The sequence below is a fragment of the Opisthorchis viverrini genome, assembly GCF_000715545.1.
Source record: "Opisthorchis viverrini unplaced genomic scaffold opera_v5_291, whole genome shotgun sequence".
Taxonomy (NCBI): Eukaryota; Metazoa; Platyhelminthes; class Trematoda; order Opisthorchiida; family Opisthorchiidae; genus Opisthorchis; species Opisthorchis viverrini.
The window spans coordinates 303,270-325,289 of record NW_008751949.1 but is presented as its reverse complement, the minus strand read 5'-3'; the positions used below and the strand labels follow the sequence as shown (position 1 = coordinate 325,289).

At 44.0% G+C, this 22,020-nt stretch overlaps 3 protein-coding genes across 3 annotated transcripts; 2 read left to right on the top strand and 1 right to left on the bottom strand.

Annotated features, from left to right (window-relative positions):
• Positions 1 to 1,365: 1,365 nt before the first annotated feature.
• T265_09642 (hypothetical protein) lies at positions 1,366 to 9,607 on the top strand (the record flags this gene model as incomplete). Its single annotated transcript, XM_009175772.1, has 2 exons — positions 1,366 to 1,511; positions 9,412 to 9,607. 2 exons carry the CDS (start codon positions 1,366 to 1,368, stop codon positions 9,605 to 9,607), a joined length of 342 nt encoding a protein of 113 aa, XP_009174036.1.
• T265_09641 (hypothetical protein) lies at positions 3,057 to 11,751 on the bottom strand (the record flags this gene model as incomplete). The annotated part of the gene is made up of 5 exons (XM_009175771.1): positions 3,057 to 3,156; positions 7,850 to 7,955; positions 7,976 to 8,130; positions 9,446 to 9,577; positions 11,657 to 11,751. The coding sequence occupies 5 exons, from the start codon at positions 11,749 to 11,751 to the stop codon at positions 3,057 to 3,059; spliced, it is 588 nt and encodes a 195-aa protein (XP_009174035.1).
• Positions 11,752 to 13,741: 1,990 nt separating this feature from the next.
• On the top strand, positions 13,742 to 20,707 carry T265_09640 (hypothetical protein; the record flags this gene model as incomplete). The annotated part of the gene is made up of 2 exons (XM_009175770.1): positions 13,742 to 13,751; positions 20,418 to 20,707. The coding sequence occupies 2 exons, from the start codon at positions 13,742 to 13,744 to the stop codon at positions 20,705 to 20,707; spliced, it is 300 nt and encodes a 99-aa protein (XP_009174034.1).
• Positions 20,708 to 22,020: the final 1,313 nt, after the last annotated feature.

Genomic DNA, 22,020 nt, shown 5'->3' with positions numbered 1-22,020 from the left:
TTCACCTGACCTTGTGCATTGTCTGGTCATGGCAACCGTCATCCTGATTGAAGTGTTTATTGTGGACAGGTTTATGAGTTAGACGCGCGGTTGGTCTGACTCATTGTTTTTTTTGCGAGGGTGCACTGGTTTGTGAAGACAGCTGACAGCATTGGTAAAAACTTGCGCGTGTGCGTTGTGCGTGTGTGCGCGCATGTGTGCGTGTGTGGTGCATGTGTGCGTGTGTGCCTCTGTCCGACTGGCATTGAATTTGTTGCTGTTTCAACGGGACGAAGCATTTGCCATTAGACGAGAGTGGTTGTCGAAATTCACGCCAAACATACGTGGCTTTTTTTAAATACACATTTCTAGCGTTTGCTTTTGATGACTGTGTAACAGCCATGTGCTGAAGTGACTTACGTACACACACAAACCCCCTGTGCAAAGGGAACTTGGGGAAATCGTTTTTGGATGGTCAAAAAACTTATCTATTCGAATCATTGTATCATTTACAGTGTGGCTGTTACCCTAGTCTTTAGGTTTTATGATTGGCACCAGTGCGTTAGAAGGAACGGAAGCTACAGACATTGAAGCAAATGCTGTGGATGAGTAGGGGCATGGTTTTAGCTGAGTCGTCTTGCTACTCTTGAGCCCACTACCGCCTTCCATCAGGGACCATTACTCCGTGAACCTACACCATAGACTTCATACATCTTCGGTTCGGGAATGAAAAACAGGACAACAGCTAGTTCCGTGGAGTCATGCATCCACTTGCGAAGTGTACTGGTATTGAAGTGAGACTCAAAAGAAACTCACTTACTTCTCTCGTTAGCGATATTCTCTATCCAACCAAGTATGCTGTACAGAGGCCAGCTTGTGTGTAAGTTGGGCCAGAATGTCAAGGTGCTTTCACTCGATAGGGAGTATCAAAACCAAGATGTTCAGTCGGGTCACCCGTTGCCAACACTTTAGTTTGTAAAACAGAGTTTAGGTAAAAATAGGTCCAACCTGGTTCTACAGTAAAACACAAAGTTGAAGAAAATTCAGGGATCGTTTCAGAAGGGCTTGGTACCATTTGGGGATCTTGCCTACCGGATGGGCGTAGAAACGGTAAAACCGATAGACAGTTGTTCATAAGAAGCGTTGCCTCAAGGCAACGGTCATTTCTGCAGCACAAACTTGGCAGATATTCCAAGTGAATGTCCTCTTCCGGTTCAAGTTCGCTTTCTACAATCATACAGCCTTTCAGGTGCACGCAGCGGAAACCTTACTTTAAGTTTATGGAATAAGCACGCCCTTGGACAGCTCAGGGCACTATACTCATTTGCAAACTAATTTGGCTTTTCGGGAGACTCACCTGGAACCCAACTGAATCTCTCGTTTGTGATGTTTCCAGGCAACGAAATGTGCTGCACCAGGCCACCTCATGTTTCAGTCGCTACAGTATTCGAGATATCACGATACGTGCATATTTGTAATGCACTAATCACTGCCTGGAGACATCACAAACGAGTGATTCAGCTGGGTTCCAGGTGAGTCTCTCGAAAAACCAAATTAGTTTACAAATGAGTGTATATTCGCTAATTTCGTGCAATTTGGTTTCAAGTAGAACATAAGGTTGACGGAAACTCGAGGACTGCACCTACCTGATGAGCCCCAAGAAGGGCGAAACCGGTCGTGGGCTGTCGACGAATTTTCAGCAACATGCTCAGAAGACTGTTTAGAACTGAGCTGGATTTTGAAACCAAATAGTCGACAGTATTCCTGCGTGTACCACAAAGGTCAAATAAGAACATCAATCTTTGGGTAGAGCGGTCGTAGCACATAATTCAAGCAAACCTCGACGGTTCCAATAAACTCTTCGCTTTGGTTCTGGGTCTCCTCATGAAGCTACGATTAGTTATCAGATATGTCACCTTATTCAATTATTCCAGTGCTGTCAGCCAAATCTTTCAGTCAATGACTCATCACCTTTCTGCACTTGTGCGTGAGCCTAGTGAAAAGTGACCAGAAAGAACATTGCCTCCGGTAGTCGCTAAAACGCCGTAGGTCATTCATTCGGGCTTTATCCGTGGAGCACTTTGTCGAACACTACCTTGAGCATCATAAGAGCTGTAATGTGGTGTTAAGTCTGGCGGTTCTGTTGTTGCTTAACTGAGTCTGGAGAGCTATCTGACTAGGAACACCAGGTGGACATTTCGTGTCAGCTCCATCTACAGCTGTTGACGACGAGTAAGACGTTTCCGGCTAACTCATTTGCTGATAGAAACTTGTTTAGTTATTCCAAGTATGAATGACCTAGCTGCTTGACACAGTTGGGTTTTTGTTGAACACAGTTCATACCTGTTGGTACTTTGAGGAGATTTGGTTTTCTTGTAACCGCTCGTAGCCAAAAAGTCAAGTGTTCGAACTGCTAGCCATAAGGCCGCAGGTTTGAGACTCTCCGGAGTTTCGTGAGATGCGCACTGCTGATGATTCTCAATGAGGATGAAACAACTGTACAGTGCTTCTCGGCTTTTCAGTATACATTGGCTAAACTCACGATAGCTCTACGCAAAAAACAGTTCGTAATCAGAAGAGTCTACATCACTTCGTTTTTAACAATCCTCCACCTGTTTTGACGTAACTATTCAGGTTGGTTCAAACCAAACGGGTCGAGTGATGGACTGAAGTTTCTTTCATCAATGCTGAGGATCTCTGGCGAATGTTGAGCTTTGATAAGAGAATGATTCGAATCAAAAGCGGATGGACGAAAGTATAATGTCGTGGAAATGATTCTACGAGTCTACAGATCATCACAACACATGCACTGTGCGTACGAAACATAGTGAACGATGTCCTTATCTTCGCTATTTTCTAGACCTCAGTAGCAAACCACTGGCAAGGTCCTCTGGTACTTGGGGATATCTGCTCTGAAGTAACGGGACTCCGGTGATTTATCACGATTGTATGGCGGGAGGTAACGAGCATTCGCTTTGAAAGAGGTGAGGTAAACGCGTTAGACGGTGGACGGAAGGATGTCGTCGTATAGGTCACGGGTGCCTCTGCGGAGCATACATTTCCCCGAAGTTGTCACTTTAGTTGGCTTCCGCCAAGCTTCGATCTCGAGACTTGCTGTTCGATAATCGCACAGGATTCACTCTAATTTCAAGCGATTGGTGCAACGTGTCCCAGCACCTAAAACGACGAATCAGATGAAAAAATTCTGAAATCCCTGCAAACATCTCACGAACAAATCGCTTTCAATTATGGGCAAGGTGTTAGTCTGGTTGCTATCTATTTCGTGTCGTACCTCGTTGTCGATCTGACTACAACTGGTTGTCTTCTGTTACACTAATCCTCATGGTTCAGGCATGGTTATCAAGGGTAATTCTGCCTCCTAACTGAATGCAAGTGATGTAGGCTTTTAGCTTCTCATGCGGAAACGGTCCAACCTTAATTGAATTCGCGAAACCACTCTCGACATATTGAGAATAAATAGCACGCGGAGTGAACCGTGGCCACAGTCGGCCTACAATAGAAGATAAAGCTGGCGTCATACAACCGGGACAGACCTATCGATCGAAATCGGTCAAAAATAGCCATCAATGACCTAAGCTTGATAGGCTCGTGCACAGGCTTGACTGGTCAATTAGCATAAGATGGAATGATCAAACATATCCAGACCGGTTGCTTCAACTAACTGAGGCTGAAGTCATTCAGACAGTTAATCATTTGTGGTGTGGGATGAGATAGAACAAGTCGACCGAGAAATACAGACTTTACGAACCTGGCGAACTAATGCTTCGCGAGACTTTCCAGTTACTCGGTGTTGGAAGCTTTTCCGCTTGGCAGCAGAAACAGAATAACCTTTAGGTGCTGAAATGGCTCTCTATTTTTTTCTCAACTGTCCGGTGGTTTTTAACACCTACTGCTCAGTATCACCTGACTCTCTGTCACTTCTCGATGTTCCTGATACCTCCTTTTGGTACCGCTCTCTGTGAACGCCAGTTCAGATTTCTGGATCCGCAATCTCCTTACGTGACCTAATACAGTTCTGTACGTTTTTTCATCATAGGAGACTTTCTAAGGCCCGTCACTTTTGGTCCATCCCTTCAAAGGACTGTTAGGACCTGTGCTACGTATCGCGAGTCCGACGTTATTGATTGTTGAATATGGAGCAATTAGCACATCGTTTTTCAATAAATTTCGCCTTTTACCTACATCATTTGTTCGATGGATTTGTCAACGGCACGCTGGAAGTCAGTGCACACTTTGGTAGTGTCTAGCCCGAATTTCGCTCGAATTTCGTCAATGAAAGAAATTTCTGCAACTATTTTGCTGAGTGGCTGGTTCTTCTACTTCATTGGTTCCATGAGGATTGTATGGGACAGTGTGTGTCTGGTCTATCCTTAGGATGAGACAGTTTTGGTCAGTTGTCCGAGCATTATTTTCCGCTCGAATCGTTCGGCTCTTTTTTGATACAACACTCCCGATCCACACACACACACCAAACAATACTGACTGATTTTTCTCACGACGAATTATTTGTGTTAGCTCGGCCAGTAGTTCCTTCTCCACGGGTTGCCTGTTCAGTCACACCTTACGTGAATGTCTCGCTGAAAGTCAGCTGTCTAACACAACGGAACCTAAAAACTAGGAACTTGAGGTGCCATCCGAAACATTTCTTACGTCAGATTTGGTTCAATGCAGAATGGAGCAACCAAAACTTTAACTGTAACGCGTGAGTACCGTCCAAATGAGTCGTATGTGTCAGTATTTTCATGGACACGGTGAGGAATGGACGGGTTTTACCGACGCAACAAAATTTGATCAAATCTAAACGATACCATTGGGCAAGAGATGGGACAAATTTGTCTAAGCGTGAGCAACGATCACATAGATATCGATCGACTAATCGACCGACTATCAAGTAATGACCAATGACGTATGCAATGTGAGCACAAAAACTCGATGAAGTAAGCTCTTCCAACTCAAGGTTACGTCAGTGTCTGATGTATTCCCATTATCAGTTATAAACAACATCATCTCAGCGAAGGTAACCTTTTTGACCTCTCTTCATACGGCTGAAACATACGTAGGTAATGTACACAGTTGATCCTAAACAGCCTGTGAAGTCAAAACACTGATAAGTAATGCCAAAAGTGAGGACTGATAAACTCGGCGCGAATTTGATGGAACTTGTGAAGCAACTAAGTGACTGCTAAAACTGTTCAACATAAACGAGAGATTCAGCTGGGATTCAGCCGAGTCTCTTGTTAACACCAATGTAATTTGCAAACGGGTGCATTTTGCCAGGTGCGCACGATTCGGTGTTCAAGTAGCGTACAAGACTGGTGGAGACCTGATGAGCCCCAAAAAGAACGAGACGTGTGGTGGGCTATCGAAGAGTCTTCAGCAACCTCATAAGTAGTATGTCGTGCCGCGAAAAACAGTGATGTCGCCCATACTAAACCAGATAAAGGGTCTGAGGTTGTGATTTTAAAGATAAAAGATTATTTCGGAACTGTCAACCAGAGCAAAAGCTAATACTCGGACGTTCAAAATCTAACCAGATGATTTTCTGAAAGGACTGGAGAGTGCCGCTGTACCACTCCACGAGAATATCAGCAAGTCAAGCCTAAAAGAACTCACATTCCCCGTTTGTGTAAGCCACCTAAAGTGTTCAAGGTCAGCGTCTCGTTTTATCTAACTCATCATGCCCTGATCTAGCCAAGTGGTTTTACAACGTGTTAGAACGGATCTGAGCCACTGTGGAACAATACAGCGTGGCGTTTCATTTTATTGACCGTATTAAAGGTATGAACAGATTCTATCTCTAAACGTTACATCCCTGTTTACGAACGTCCGGCTTCCATAAACCCTACAGGGAAGATCTTGAAACGCCAACTGTTTTAAATCCAGAGACTCAAGAGAATCGAATTTACCCTGTACGATAAACGTTCACTTCCTGTCGGATGGACTATTTTACAGACAGATAAACGGAGTTGCCATCTGCTCGCCAACGTATTCATGTCCGAACTGGAAAATGCGACACTGACCGACACGGTTCAAACTTTTGACTTAGACGGCGGATGCTTTGATTGTAGTTTCGTACTGTGTCATAGATCATTCTGTTCACTCTCTCTCACTCTATTCTGGATATTTTCAATAAGGCCCAGACATATCTAGACATATCTTTTACATGCGAAATTGAACAGCTACCCTTCTCTAACGTGTTACTGACCAGTACACAAGACGGGTCAATATAAAACTATTGGTATGCTATAGGCCAACATGGACAGTTCACCGCACACAATTTTGCAGCTTTTTGCTCTCTCAAGGCCAGATGGGACCTCGTACATGGCCCGTACATGGCCTCTATATGGCCCAGAAAACACTGCAGTAGGAAGTGGACTTTATTCAGTCTGTTTCAACAAAATGACTGACCATTCAGAAAGATTTCTGGGAAAACGTTTCAAGCTGAGGCCTCCGAAAGAAACCATAGAGGAGGAAAACCCAGGTCAATTTACCTCTGTTTCGCATTTGACGTTGACGTGATAAGTGAGGTGTGTATTGGAGGAGTACAAACAACTTTTACCAGAACATTCGTTGTCATCCGCTTGAATGTAGCTTTTACTACTCAACCTGTCATTAGACAAGAGCTAAAAGACAAACGCACTCTTCAAATCGCTTTAATATGAATCTGTTTGTCCCTGTGGAGGCAACTACATTAGTCAAACAATGAGGCAATTGGAAAAACGTATGTATCGAAGTGCGGAAAACGGCGTAACATTTACTTGTCATCAGGCACAGAACAGACGCTTCAAATGCCTTTAAGCCACTTCATGAAGTACGCTAAAGTTTCTAAGCACTAAGCTCGTTCCTGTATTTCTAACCCAAGACTTTGTATACAAATCATCTTGAGCAGACGTTGTCCACTCCTGCCAGGTATTTACTTATCGGCTCCACATGACTTACCAGATTCACAGCGTTGCTTATTGATTCTAACCAGTTTGACTCTTGCTCGCTGTGTTGATCGATTTTTTTCCGATGTACGTGTGTCGAAGCCGTACTAAGGAATTTATGCCGGAAAGGTTACCTTCACTGGCATGGTATCGTTGTAGTGAGACCAGCTGCCAGTTTTCTACCATGCGATCGTAATTTTTTCGGAGGAAAAGATGACTGAAAATCCTTAAGAGAACAGCTGATCGTGTGAGATTCATGCCAATATCCAACAAACCTATGTAAGAGAACCATACACTGTATACCAACCAAAGTGAAGATTATTCAGCGGAATTCACTCATTTTTAAAAGCATCATAAACGAGAGATTTAGCTGGGATCCAAGTGGGTCTCCCGCGAAACCAAATTTGTTTCCAAATGAGTGTCTTTCTCTCAGTTCGTGCAATTTGGGTTCAAGTAAAAAATAAAGTTAACAGAAACATGGGGACTGCGCCTACCTGATGAGCCCAGAAAGGGTGAGACCGATCTTGGGCTGCAGAAAACTTTTCAGCAACCTTATGAGTAGTGTATTACGCCTACAGAACAATATTCGCCTTTTTTCGGTAAAATGCTTTTGACTCACTTTCTACCCAGTTTCACACAACTAATGTGGTAAACGAAATAAGCCTGAGTGACGGATTCGTGCTTCAAACCATACATACTGAACAAACGTGGTAATAATTCTTGGAAATTGCTTAGACACATCCGGATAAGTGCACTGAGAACCCAAAAATCAACGTTTTTTACATATACTGCGACTTGCCGACTAGTGTACTTCTCCGGACATCTGTCTATCAAGTTAACTCGTCCTGAATCCCTCCAACCGAATGCCAATATTCATAAAGGAAACTACTCGCAAGGTTGCTGAAAAATATTCAAACGCTCACGATTGGTTTCGCCCTTCTGTTTCGGGTTCATCAGGTAGGCGCAGTCCCCGAGTTCCCGTCAACCTGCCATGGGCTGTCGAGGAGTTTTCAACAACCTTGTGAGTAGCTTCCTTTATGAAAACATACTACGATATCTGGAATATCGTGCCAACTGAATCATGAGGCAGCCTGTGTGCAGGGCATTCAGTTGTATAATATCATAAACGAGAGATTCAGTTGATTCTCTGGTGAGAACCAAATTGATTTGCAAATTAGTGTATTTCTCGAACGCTAATTTGTTTCTGGTTGACTTAAACAAGATATGACCTTGTCGTCTAGGGGGAATCGGCTGGATCGCTTAAATTTTTTGGTAAAAAATGTCCATATCGGGAAACAGTCGACCAATCATCGTCTGGCCATAGCTTTTCCCCTTCCAAACGAGAACCTTATATACCATGAGAACAATGCACGAGAGCTCTTGGCATAATCACTGCAGTTTCAAGGGTGACCTAATTTACCCCATGTCAGATGGGCAATGGGCGGTTTTGTGTAGACAAACAACAGAGTTCCTGAGCCTTTCTTCAAAACTTCCCCGAAAGCCATGTTTATTTGGCACTTGCTTATCCATTAGTTGGAAATAAAACATTCGAAATTGGCGCTGTGGTTGACAGCCGTGTACTAACCGGGTGTTTGTTGATCTCTTGGTCGAAATTAGTCACAACTTGGGAGCTTTGCCTCACCATCCGGGGAGAAATTTCCGGTTTACGATCAGGTTGATACTCCTGGCTTTTCTACTTGAGGTAATGCAGCTTTAGATGGGGTAAGCTAATTGGAGGGGAGCTTCCTCGAAATCTGCTTGGTCCAGTTGCGATTTATGTTGCGACGTGGTCTGTATTCTCTACATCTGTCCAATGACAAATTTGACTGAATAGTGAAGATTTCTAAGCTAGTCGCACACAACAATAGTGTTGTTTGGGACAACACCAGTTATCCCAAATAACCTACTTTCTTGTATATGCGTAGAACACACTACTCGTAAGGTTACTGAAAACCCTTCCGCAGCACACTACCTACTTTCTTTACTCGGATATCTTCTTACGATTGACACATCCCCGTCAATGATTGAAACTGACCTCTTGACAGTGCCCCTTTTCTTAACTGATCGTTGGCTTTTCGGTGGAACGCCAATTAGTTTAACATTTGTGTTATGTGTTGTTTTACTCAATGGCGCAGATTATCGGTAGGAACCTTTAAGCAGTAGAATGAAACCAGCTGGCCCATTGCCAGGATTGAGTCACTTTGCGCGCAGTTCCATCCAGTCAGTTTTGCAATACAAATCGTTTCTCCCTAGCTTGTTTTTGGATTCATTAGAGAGCCAGTGGTAGACGCTCCTATGAAAAATTGAGGAAACCGCACTACTTACTAACTTGAGGGAACCTATATGTTGTATACACTCTTGTCTGCATCACTTCTGTTTATGTCAGTGCAATATGAAGCCTGTGGCTCCGCCTGCAACTGTATTAGGGTAAATAGGGCAACCAAGGGCACAAAACTAGTGGTTCTACACTAATCTAACCAGCGAGATGGCTCAAGTGGTTAGAGAGCGAATTTACTGACCGGAAGCCTGTGGTTTCGAACCCGACCTGTGCCTCCCGCGTCCGCTGTCTAGGCTTGGGCGACCTGGCAGTATCCCATCCCTCGTGTAACCTTCGGGTGACATGGCAGCTAGGCACCGAAAGGGTGCTACAGCTGAACGAATCTAACCAGCTGATTATTTGAGGTCATCATTTTAAGCTTAACCAAGCCCGCCAGTCGAGTCACATAAAATTTGATTTTTCGGAGTGGGTGAACTTTACTCAACCTTGTGGGTGAAAAATTATTATAGTACAATTGACTAAATTATATGCAAACTGTTAATTCTGATTACTGGCAGTTGGACGGTTGGGTATAGGTCTTCTTCACATTACTGCGGGCAATGTTGCCGTACAACAATTCTCTTGGGAACGGTTTATTTTTGTCCGCGTATTAACTCGGCTTGCCAGGATTCCGTAAGAGCATAGTTGGAGTGACGTAAAGAACCATGACCTCGCATCCTCACTTTGGACGGGAAAGCTTTTTTGGTGCTTGATAATTTCATTTGGAAAACGCCGTTGCATGAGGAATTCAGGAGTATTAGCGGAGCTTGGCGCTTAATAAATGGAGTCATTATCGCTTCGGTGCCCGGACGAAACGGTTTTATCTCTTGTTAGTGTGAGAAGATCTGGGAATTTCAATGGAGACTTCGTCCTTCAGGTGAGACCAATCTATACTAAAAAGCCAAGAACCACTGTACGCCTGTTTTATCCTTATTGGGAATCATCAGCAGTGCGCATCTCACGAAACTCCAGTAGGGCATTTCGAATCCAAGACCTCCTGGCTAGTAGTTGGTCTCCTAAACATTCGGCGAAGAACGGCAGTTCGCTTCAAACGAGCGGCTTGTGACCGAAAAGTTCAAACTACTCGCCGCAGGGTCACAGTTTCGAAATTACTCGCAGCACAGTGAGATGTGCACTTTTGGTCACTCTTTTGATTAGTCTCTTCAGCGCAGATTAGCTTCACTTACGGGACAAAATCTCCATTAAACTAGTTTTACCTGATGCTCACTAAACAGTATTCCTCGTAACAGATAGGTTAGAACTCAAAATGAATCCGTAAAGATTCATCTTGTCCTGTGAGTACTAATTTCTTCAGGGTGAAAACTGATTACTTGTTTTCCTCTCCCAGCAACAATAACACCTGGGAATCTACAAATCCAAAAGAAAATTTGTGATACTGACGACAAGTTCTGCGAACTCGCTAACGCATTTTCTCACAGCAGGAACGATCAGGCCACCACCTAATTAGTTCGCTGGTATGAATCACCTAAAGTGAAGCCCGATATAACTTAGAGTTGTTTTCTTGCGATGAGGAGACGCTTATGACTGTTGGTGAAACTACAACTCCTCCTCGGTGCCGCTCCCTTTAGAAGGCTCAGTACCATTTCGGCATCGCACAGGCATCAGGTTGTGATGAAGCACCGTCCCCCTAACCACTTCAGTGATCAAGATCACAAAGCCCAAAGCTGCTTAGGTAGCCACCGTCACCATTCTCTTGCTTGATACGGGTACCGTTCCTATGCTACGTTTGCCAACTCTTGGCACAACGGACGAACACATGCATGGCAAGGCAGCCGCATGGTTCTCGGAGCAGGTTTGGACAAAGATGACAAACTCTTCAAAAAATGCACTCATTTGCATACCGGTCCGGTCTTCAACGAAGACTCACTTGAATTCGACCTGAATCGCTCATTCCAAAATTACGTGTAACTTGGGTTCAAATAGAATACAAGGCTTACCTAAACTCGGGGACTACGCATTCCTGATGAGCCCCAGAAAGGGCAAAACCGGTCGTGGGCTGTCGTATAGTTTTCAGCAACCGTGTGAGTAGTTTTTTTCACGTTAAACTTTTACTTATTCGTTCTATAGCCTGACAGAACATTATTGTGATTCTATGCCCTTCTGTACTAAAGAACATATGGGCATCAGTGCTGAAAATGGCGGTACATTTGAGGTTAGTTGTGATGTGATAATGGCAATCCCAGTTTGTTCGGTTACAGTTTCGCATCACGTGATGGAAGTGAAGTCTAACGAAACAGCAAATGAGGGGTTGTGTAATACAGCCATAATACAGCTCATTCAAAAGGTGCTACATGGACAAAACAGACAGTATCGAACTGAAAGAGTTCAGATCTATTTGACCTCTAATTTCCATCATGCTGTGGGAAAAAACGTTCAGCTGTAGCCTAACTACCATGCCACCTGAAGGTTGCACGAGGGTTGGGATACTGTCAGGTCGCCCAAGCCTAGACAGGAGGAGTCAAGCGGCGGAGGTCGGGTTCGAACCATGGACCTTCCTGTCAGTAAATTCGCGATCTAACCACTTGGGCCATCTCACCCTTGTGGGATCCCTGTCAAGGTTCAGAATACTCTGTTGGCGCTGTCAAAGTGGAATTTTTCTAACCAGTTTTCAGTAACTCAGAGTAATTGTTCTGTTGTACAGAAGCACCAGGAATACTAAAATGCCCGAAATAAGGTTGGAATTATCCCTCCTATAGGCGGCTTCCCTCCTGGAACTGCCAATTTCGTCGTTCATCAATGTAGTTCCTTGTACGAGAATGACTCTGCAGTACTCTTAAACACCGATAGGCTAGAGCGCCGTTCGATCACCAACAATAATATGGTGTAATCTCGTCTATATCCATGGTATTGATCATCAAGTCAACTCACTACGGTAGATTTTATCCATAAACCAGTGCATCTTCTACCAGGGATACTTATTTGATTGTCAGTGTTCTTGGTTATCCTCCCATTTGATGGGCACATCAGAGATAACTGTACTACTTTGCCTGGTTACTAAAGTACACTTCAACATTTTGGTCGTCGTTCCCACATTGGCTTGGGATGAAGATATCCATTAATGCGTACACACGCTGTGTCAGTGAGTGATAAAAATAGGTGACAATTTTTACAACACGAGTTGGCCTATTCACTGAATGACAAGCAGAATGCGGAGAATATAAGTCATCCAACAAAACAGCCACGTACTTTCGAGTTTTGTCATTATCTTTCCACATTCCCAACTCAAACTTTCTGGTCGATTGTTGAAGAAAAAGGCCCAGCGAAATCGCATCTGCAGTGGTGAGCTGTGCTCTTAATGGTCATTGGCTATTAATCTGTGTTAAAAGTACCATTTCGATGTGGTCCAAGAGGTTAAACATGAGCATCCTGTATATGATCGTAAGGTATTTATGTGAGGAATTCTAAACGGAAGATCCGTGGTTCGACACCCACCCCATCCATTGCTCCCGTCTATGCTGATGGGTTTGGAATTCTGTTCAGTTTCCCTTTCTTCCGAGGATTTGTACGACAGTTAGGTACCAAGAGTTTCCCTTAAATTGGTACAGCATAGTAAAATATAGAATAGTGCAGTATAGCATAGCGCAGCAGTGTATATTACGTCATCGTATAGCATTGTACTACATTAGTATAGTATAGCATAGCGCAGTATAGCACAGTATAGTAGTATAGCACAGTGTAACATGGTGCTGTGAAGTAAGGCAAGCGAACTGGAGTAGAGTCTCAACATGGTCGTTGGCTTGTTCGCTGAGCTGGGAAATTGGGTGTGCCAGCAGCACGTATATTAACACACGCACAACCACCAACTCGACGCTACGCACAACTACGCTCCACAATAACGAACTGATGACGTCACCTCGATTGTTGATGAAACGTTTGCAATCAAACTGCCCAGCTCAGCGAACAAGCCAACGGCCATCTATGCTACCTGAGCTACCAACATTCTCCTCTATAGAGTCTCAAAATGTTTTTCACTTGAAATAAGGAAAACAATTGTTCTTATGTGAAGAAAAAGCAACAGGGAGATCGGGAAGCAGATAACTTGAAATTAGATTGGGCTATGATGTCTTACTCAGCAAAAGCCAAAAAGCAAAACTGTGGTAACTACCTTCGGACGAAGCATTCCGGATTGATGATTTGAACAATAGGAACTCCGACCCCAGCTGCAGGAAGCTCCTCAGGGTTCAATTTCTCCCCGGTTGAGACCACAGCTTGACGCTCTTTCTTCCATGCACATCAGGCTTTGAGATAACCGGTCGTCGCTCAATGTCAATGAAATTACACTTCAGGGGGTTTTCGCGGTGAAACAATTGTGAATGACGTTCTCAAGTAATTCAAGATGTTCCACACACGCTTACTGCACTTACACGGAAGTTCGACGACGGAAATTTTATTTCTAGAAATATAGAAGTTCGGGAATCTCCCAGAATGGAAGCTTTTGTATTCTCCGACAACCATTCCTGGGATAGATCCATGAAGTATGTCCACAGGTGGGCAATAGTGGTATATTTGAGAGTTTTGGAGTTTCAAGCATTGCATTGCCCCCATAAATTCGAGAGATTCCTGTCGGACACTTGGTCCCTTTCGCTAAATTTGTGTACCGGAATGTTTGTAATTCGGGTGCTTTCATTGGTGAACAAGTGACTAACCGTTGGTCTGTCCCTTGAGCTTGGCAGTTTCGTCAGCTGTTTCGTCACCAAACGAGGTGACATCATCAGCGCGCGGCTGGGTGGGTCGTCTCTCCCTATTTTCTCGAGTTCATATATTTTTTAAAGAACAGGCTATATACATTGCCGGGAATGGCTAATTGGAACATACCTTTTTTTGAACCCCGTTGGCCGCTTCACTGTCACGTTGTGGTCTGTATTCCTTACATTTGATTGGTGTGTTAACTGGCAACAATAATGACTGTGTACATTAATCCAATAACCTACGCAACTATCACTGGTTAGTTTAATTTTTTTGGTGGTGAATCATGTGGTCTCTGATCTGTCTCCTCGATTAGGGAGGAGACAAGTTGACAAGCTAACTGGCAGGTGCAGCAACATGATCAACGATCACTAAAAACTTCTGATACTGCCAACATTTATTCTTAGGTGGCGTCTGTTAGTTGGATAAATCCGCTCACCAGATCAGTGTTTCGAATGCCTCTTCGTTTTTCAACTCTTGACATCCTTCGGCAGAACCTGTATGATTTGACACATTTCGGTTCCTACCACTTTTCTTAATCTGACTTGATCTTATTGGATCAGTGGTTTTTAGGGAGTGAGGAGAACCAAAAGTTTCTCTTGCAGTTCCAGTTTCCAAATGAAGTTAGTCTTTGCTGAAAAACAAATTGCAAAACACAAATCTCTTGGTAGGATCAAATTCGTGACCTTGTGGTCAGTAGCTGAGCGCCATACCACTCCGCTGACGTGTGCTGACAAACGTGAGGGGCTCTTTGGCTTTCAGGAATTGACTGACACCCCCTATTTGACTCGATCTGGTAATAAAATTCGATTTTTAGACACGCGCACGTAAGCTGATGTCCTAAGAAATCGGTGTCTCTTGGGTCCAAAACGGTATCGATCCCTGAGTCAGATCCAGTATTTCCCACACTGTATGTCCATGTCACTTAAAGTATTTTCGTTGATCTGCTTTGATATTTCCCACCTTTGCATCAAGTACTATTAACTCATCAGCAGGCCCTGAAGACACTAAATCAAGTGCACGAGAACAACTCCCTTCAGAAGGAAATCTCCCATTTACAACTGTTTCTTCAAAGTTTCTGGTCCATGAAGCGCCTCTCAAATAGCCTAGGAAAGTCCACGAGGGATTGAAGGATCTTCTGATTGGTTGAGAAATCACGATTTGCTTTGGCTAATTCTCACCACTCAGTCTCACTGGCCGACAAAAAATGTTCTGTGGGGAAAATATTAAAAATGAGTCTCTTTCGTTCAGAAGACATGAATCTACTCCACCGCTATTGAAGCAGGGATATACTGCGTTTGTTTCGCAACGAAACAACAGAAAATTATGATCAGGACAAGTGATGTGTACCAAGTGTAGGTATTATGTACACATCCATCGAAGATCACCAAATAGTCTGAGTAAAAGCTGACTTCCAGTGGCCAGGGAATTTCGCACGATTCAGTACACTGGTTGCCCTGAAAGGGAGTCCACTCCTCAGGAGGGACCGCATAGTCCCTTTTCGCATGGTGTTCTCTATTCTAAGACATAATCTTAATTCAGTCGACCGATTGGTTAGTGAACTAGTGTGAATCTGACACAAATACTTATAAGCTACTAATAAGCTACTTCTACATCGCACGACCGGTTTCACCCTTTTTGAGACTCATCAGGTAGACTAAGGCCCCACGCTACAATGAGCCGTGTGTTCTGCTTGAAAATGGGAGTACTTCAGAAGTTTCTCTCTTATCCTGTAAAATTACCATCTGATCCCTGAAACATGCGATGTTTCGTTGTATTTTCGCGGGATCCATGGTTTTTTTCTGGGAGCCAGGGAAATCGTTTCCCGAAAAAAGTAATGGAATCCGTGCGTTAGGCTCTCCGACGACAGAAATCCTACAAAAATCTGGAACAGGGTGCACGACGTAGACTGTCTTGGAAATGGCTTCATTCCAAGGATCAGTACACTGAGGTTCTTGCTCCCGAAACAATTTCAGCCAGCGATTCAGAGAAGCCCGATTAGCAGTATATGGCTCGAACGTTGACCTCTGGTTCAATCATCCTTGTAGGGATTCTCATTTACGATGAAAACAGTCACGGATGACATTTGACTCTACAATTACTACCTACTGCACAGTATGTGATAGTTATCCCCGTCGCCACAATAAATTATCGATATCCTGACCATTCTGTTCACCCTCTTTCAGTCAAACGGAAAAACCTGTGAATACCCTTTGAACACGTGGTTCGTGACTTCACAAATGGACAGTTTTGGTGAGTCCCTATTCATTTGATGATACTTTGTATCAGGTCACTCACTAACTAACAAGCATTTTGGTGATCGGTTGATTCCTCAAAAACGAAGTGCTGGGCAAGTGTTTAGCAGAATCAAATCTGTGCAGCATATGGAGCGCAAAATTTCGAATGTCACCCCATTATGTCAGAATCGTAATGTCATGATGAGTAGAGATTTGCACGAAGAAGAATGAGTGCACATGTGGATTCTTTTCATTTTTTATAACAAACGAAAAACAAAGAGAATCTGACTTGGAGAAGTTAGCCTGAATACGAAGGGATATTGTAAACTAAAATGATGGGAGGCGAGCAATAAACCATCCCATATTCAAGGCCAACTCACCATAAGGATTGTTTTTCGACTCGGAGGATTCTTGTAATTCCTATGGACCCCAAGACCAATACGGCTGAACAAAGCACGTAAACTGTCACAAACAGAGGTTTGTTTAAGAAACATACCTCAAACTTTGTCTTTTTGTAGCAATTATTCAACACAGGTTCATCCTACCAACGCGCGCAACTCTCTTTAGTTAGTTACGATTATCAAGGGTAGGCCTTCTGGGCCTTTAATTTCATGCTAAGAAGTTGGTTTGTCTTCGCCTCCACACTTAATGAATAAAGTGGCCGACTTTATGCGTGCTTCCATGATCAAATCGATCCTTTACTCCTCCTACTCATCGAATGACTACAAAGCAGACTGAGAGCCATATGTTGGAATATGGGAAGACAGATTATACTTATGTCATCCTGAATTGCTTATGAAAGGAGGTGGCACTAGTTCCTTACCTCTAACGCGCCCCAAAGGCAGCTGGTTTAGTTAGACCTTTACTTGGTCAGTTTGATTGGATGCCTGACAAGACCAGGTCACGTGAGCGATGCATCGATTAACTCCTTGCATCGTAATGTAGCGTAGACGCTAGCCAACAGTGGAACTGGACAACCGTCGCTTGTCCAACTTGAATCCTTTCGACAGACATATAGCGCTACTGAATGGTAACAACTTCTACACCACGCGGTCCGTCCGATGACGCAACAAACAGCAGAATCATATGGAACAGAGGCTCAAATTGTAAAGTATTGGTTTGATGAAAAACGGTCACAAGATCGACTTCCACACAAGCTGAAAAGCAATCCGTCGGGCTATACATCCTCACCCGATTGGAGCCTAGGTTTGAACACTGACAGTTATTGTCACACGGCTAGTTGTCTGTTTGTCAGATCTGCTCGCCTCATCACTCTGTCAGTAGCTATTCTGCTGAGGGATGTCTCGGGTCAGTATACGGGGATGCGCCTTTCGGAGGTTAAGACGTACAACCCTGGAGACCAGTGTACCATTACATAAATGAGGTCAACGTTGAACACGGACATTTTTGCACCAAGTCTTAAGGTTCACTGATGAGCACCAGATTGAAACAATTACCTTATTTTCAACGAAGATTTTGTCCTATAAGTGAAATCAATCTTTTCTGAAAAGCCAAGAAGCACAGTACAACTGTTTTATCCTGATTGGGAATCATCATCTAAACTCCTGTCGGGAGTTTAGAGCTCACGAGCTCCAGGCTAGTAGTTTGAACACTTGGTCGTTCAGTCGTGAGGGGCGGATCAGAAAAAGAAGAGGGACTTGTAAGGAAAGGTGCATATTGATTTGGAAATCAGACCGCTACCAATATTCCACACCTTCGAATCTGGGATCTCCACCCTCCCGACTAAGTAAATCACTCTGGTGGAAGGAGCTACTAACAGACAACATCATATGCAAAGTTCAGTCGGTCTCACTTCTTTACTCGGCTTTACCCCATCTTGTGAAAATAAAAATCTCCTAGAAACATTTTAGGTTAGAGCAGTTTTTGCAGTGATCACTCATCTGCATGACAGGTTCGACATCATCCGTTGATACGTGATATTCATAGCTATTCGCAATGGTAGTTTATCCCAGAAACTTATCATGTTAGACACGCCACGCTAATGCGCTTTTGCGCTGCTACTTGGTAGCTCATCTGCTAGCGGCAGTCTAGTGATCTGTCAGTCGGATACTTTAGGGCGTATACCAGGCGGATAACTAGAGCAAATGCATTACCTTAAACAAAACAAGGGATAAGATCTTGTTACTGAGGTTGCGTGAGACGTGGTGGTCGTGATCGGGGGGGGGGGGAGTGTAAGCACTTGCAATCTAGCGTCTGGATTGGGGATTGTCCGAGACCACGGTCCCATTAGTCTAGACCTGAGTGAGCCAGTCTAAAGTAGGAATCTAGTTGTTTGATTACAGACACCATTTACTCTTCGACCATTCCGGAATTTTTTTCCCATTTTTAGTCACATACAGTCTGCATCGGCGTAACAAAGCACTGGGCTATATGGGTGTGTCCGAACGGTACCACGTACACAACGGTATTTTCAAAGAGCTGCATGGGAAATCTGTTAGTCCAAGGTATTTGTAATGGGGAGATATTAGAATCTCAATCCAAAGTTCGTCCTGCAAGTAAGGTCACTCTACGCTAAAAAAACGAGAAACACTGCGCGGCTGCTTCATTGTTGTTGGAAATCATAGGTAACGTCCATCTTACTAACTTTTTGGGGATTCGAACCCAGGACCCTTTGACTAGTAGTTGAAGACGATGCCTTACAATCACGAACGGCTGATTAGCAGTTCGATTATCTCGCGCGCAGACACTGGTCCTTCACCCACGGAGTTCGAATCACGTGGACACGTATCGACTAGCTGCTCGAGCGACAACTTCCCAAAGGGAAGGCTCACATAAGTTGTGAGAGCTGGTCATTCTTTCTGAACTACCTATAGTTTGCTGGTAGTAATTCCAACAAGCGATGGAGGTATCGTTCTGTCGTGATTTTAAGCGCCGCCTCAGAGCATTAGCACACCCAGCAATTTTGTCCATTTACTGGGTCAAGGCACTAAAGTCTCAGTACTCTAGTCCACACGAGACCAGCACACCTGCAAAGGGTGTGCTGACTCATGTGGATTGTGTAATCAAGAGACGGACTCCGGATAGCACGAAAAGAACGAGTGTTGCGTTTGAAATTTTCATGAGAAACCCGCAAATGACGGAATGCGCGGCTGAACATATGAATACCAATAGACGGGAATTGAAGGTGTTGAACATGCGCGGCTGAACATATGAATACCAATAGACGGGAATTGAAGCATCGGTGTTGAACACTGATGTCATGCTATCGACGATGATGATGATGAGACGGGAGCCAACTGAAATAACTGAATTCTTTACGAACTGCATTCTGCAGTAGTTCAATCATTTATCGACAAAACAGACGGGTGCACTGCCTCTAGACTGTCTTAGAAACGTTTCGGAAGATGACACATCAGTCTATGTCAGACAGGTGGTATTATAAAAACAAAAAACCCATGCATGTAAGCAAACCACCAAAAGCTCACGCGTCTGTCTCAGGTCCAGACAATCGGAACAGTGGTCTCAAAAAACCCATAATTCAAACTATTTGTGTTCCACACCCATCGCTCACCCCACCCACGTCCCACCGATTAGCTTCAGCGGCCAGAGCCTGTCACGTGGTTCGCTGAGCGTGATAACGTTCTATCAGTTGCCGACCTGTTACACATACCTCTTCAGGTGCGACGGGCACCTCACCAGACTGCCATTACGCGATCGAACTCGTAGTGGCAGTACCGTGGTCTGTGTCTAACTGACTATTTTCTAGAACAATGATCACAATGGAAAACAAAGCCTAAAAACCACGTGACGCGAACGTTCTTGGTTTGCCCACGAGTGAACACTTGGAACAGACGGACCCTACTTTTGTTCCAGACACTTATCTCCACAAGATGGAAAATACGAGAGAGAGAGAGAGAGTGAAGTGAAACGAACGGAAAAATGCACACGATGTTGTCTGCTGTCAACTTAACAGTCAGGGCAGAAAAATATCCTGTCTGTCTCTTCGTTGTATGCTGTGTTTTTCACCACCTCCCCAACATGACTTGGGAAAATATTTCTGTTGTCTGTTCCACATAAAACGGTTGAATGGAGGGTCCTTTATCGTATACTTCAACGTATGTCTGATGGAATAAGTCGTTGTGCAAACGCTACAGAGCAGTCTGGCTTGTAGAGTGTGGACTGGTAAACCAATCAGTCAGTTAATCAGTGTATTGTAAAAGACGTAAGAAGTATAAAATATTCATTAGAATTTCCAAGCTAAACTATGAGTAACGGAAGGGGTGAGATGGTCCAAGTGGTTGGAGCGCGAATTTACTGACCGGAAGGTCCGTGGTTCGAACCCGACCTCTGCCTCTCGACTTCCCCTGTCTAGACTTGGGCAACCTGGCAGTATCCCAGCCCTCGTGCTTCTTTCGGGTGGCATGGCAGTTAGGCACCGAAAGGGTGCTACAGAGGAACGGTTTATAAGTAACGGAAAACTCAAAACCGGTTTCGAGCAAGGGTCATTTGGGTACACCATAATCACGGAGTCCAAGATGAGGACAAAAGTAGAGCTCTGAGTGTAAGGGCTGGTGAGATGTCAAGTCCTAAACACCTGTAGGTGGTACACAGGTCACTAAATCGGGAGGGACATTCGAACAACAGGTGCCCCGGAGTTCGGTTTGTTTGGCTGCTTCTTCTCGGTGCACGTGCGGAAACAGAAACAACGTGGATGCCCGGTTTTCACTTGATGGGATGTATCACTTTCGTTGTCTTCAAGCAATACATATCTCCATCAGAATGAAAGCTAAAAATAGCATACTGCAAGTCCACGGCTCGCTTCGAAAACAAGTACGGATAGGCAATGATAGAATTCGGGAATAGAGGGAGTGTTTACACATTCATTTGCAAAGGGAATTGCTGGTAGCGGGAGACTCAATGGAAAGTCCGCCGAAACGCTCGTGTAGACTATTCTTCAAGTGAATATGCTACAAAAAGTTTAAGATATCTAAGTAATTTTTCCTAACGAAGCACTACTTGCAAGGTTGCTTAGACCCTTTTGACATCTCGCTTCCAGTTTCCTCACTCTTATGGCTCATAAGGTATCAGTATTTGCCAGAAATCCAGCCAGTATTAAGTTAAATGCTCTGTTAACTCCAAGTGATGGTGAAGCCAAATGTTTAACTCTACCTCTGTTCATAATTTAGTGTTCAGTTAGGACCTCGGGGACTTCACTTACCGGATGGGCTCCAGGAAAGATGAAACCGGTAGTGAGCTGCTAAATAGTTTTCAACGACCTTGCAAACAACGTCTGGTCAATAACGATACTTATTTCGGATGTTAAGGCCACACTCATACCAAAGCCAACCGTCATTATGTCTTTGCAGTGATGACGTTCCACGAGGGTTCGCCACCCATCATTCTACAATAACGATCGGGACTACAAAACTTGGTGTTGAACACACTGAATTACATGCTGTAGAGGGCCGCTGACTGCTCAACTGGCATTTTGTTTTCCCATCAAAACAGAGGACGATAACGACCATAAGTAGATTGGTGATGAACGAAAGTGTGCAATATTCAGTAGTTTGTGCAACATTTAGAATGGAGAAGTGAATCTTGCGGTACACTGTAACGCCCGTCAACTTGAATAGCAGAACCCCTCATGGTTATCGGTGATGAATTTTCGAACAGAGTAAAAATAAATAACGTTAATGTAGCTGTATCGGCAGCGTCCCGGTGGCCAGGATAAAAACATTCTGGCGTGCTGACTCCGCCTCAAGTTTCTAAGATCAGGTATGGGGTAGGTTTGCACACACTGATGCCGATCGTAAGCAGACAGTCAAATGTAGCTATCAACAGATTATTTGTACAACAGAGTATATGCAGAATG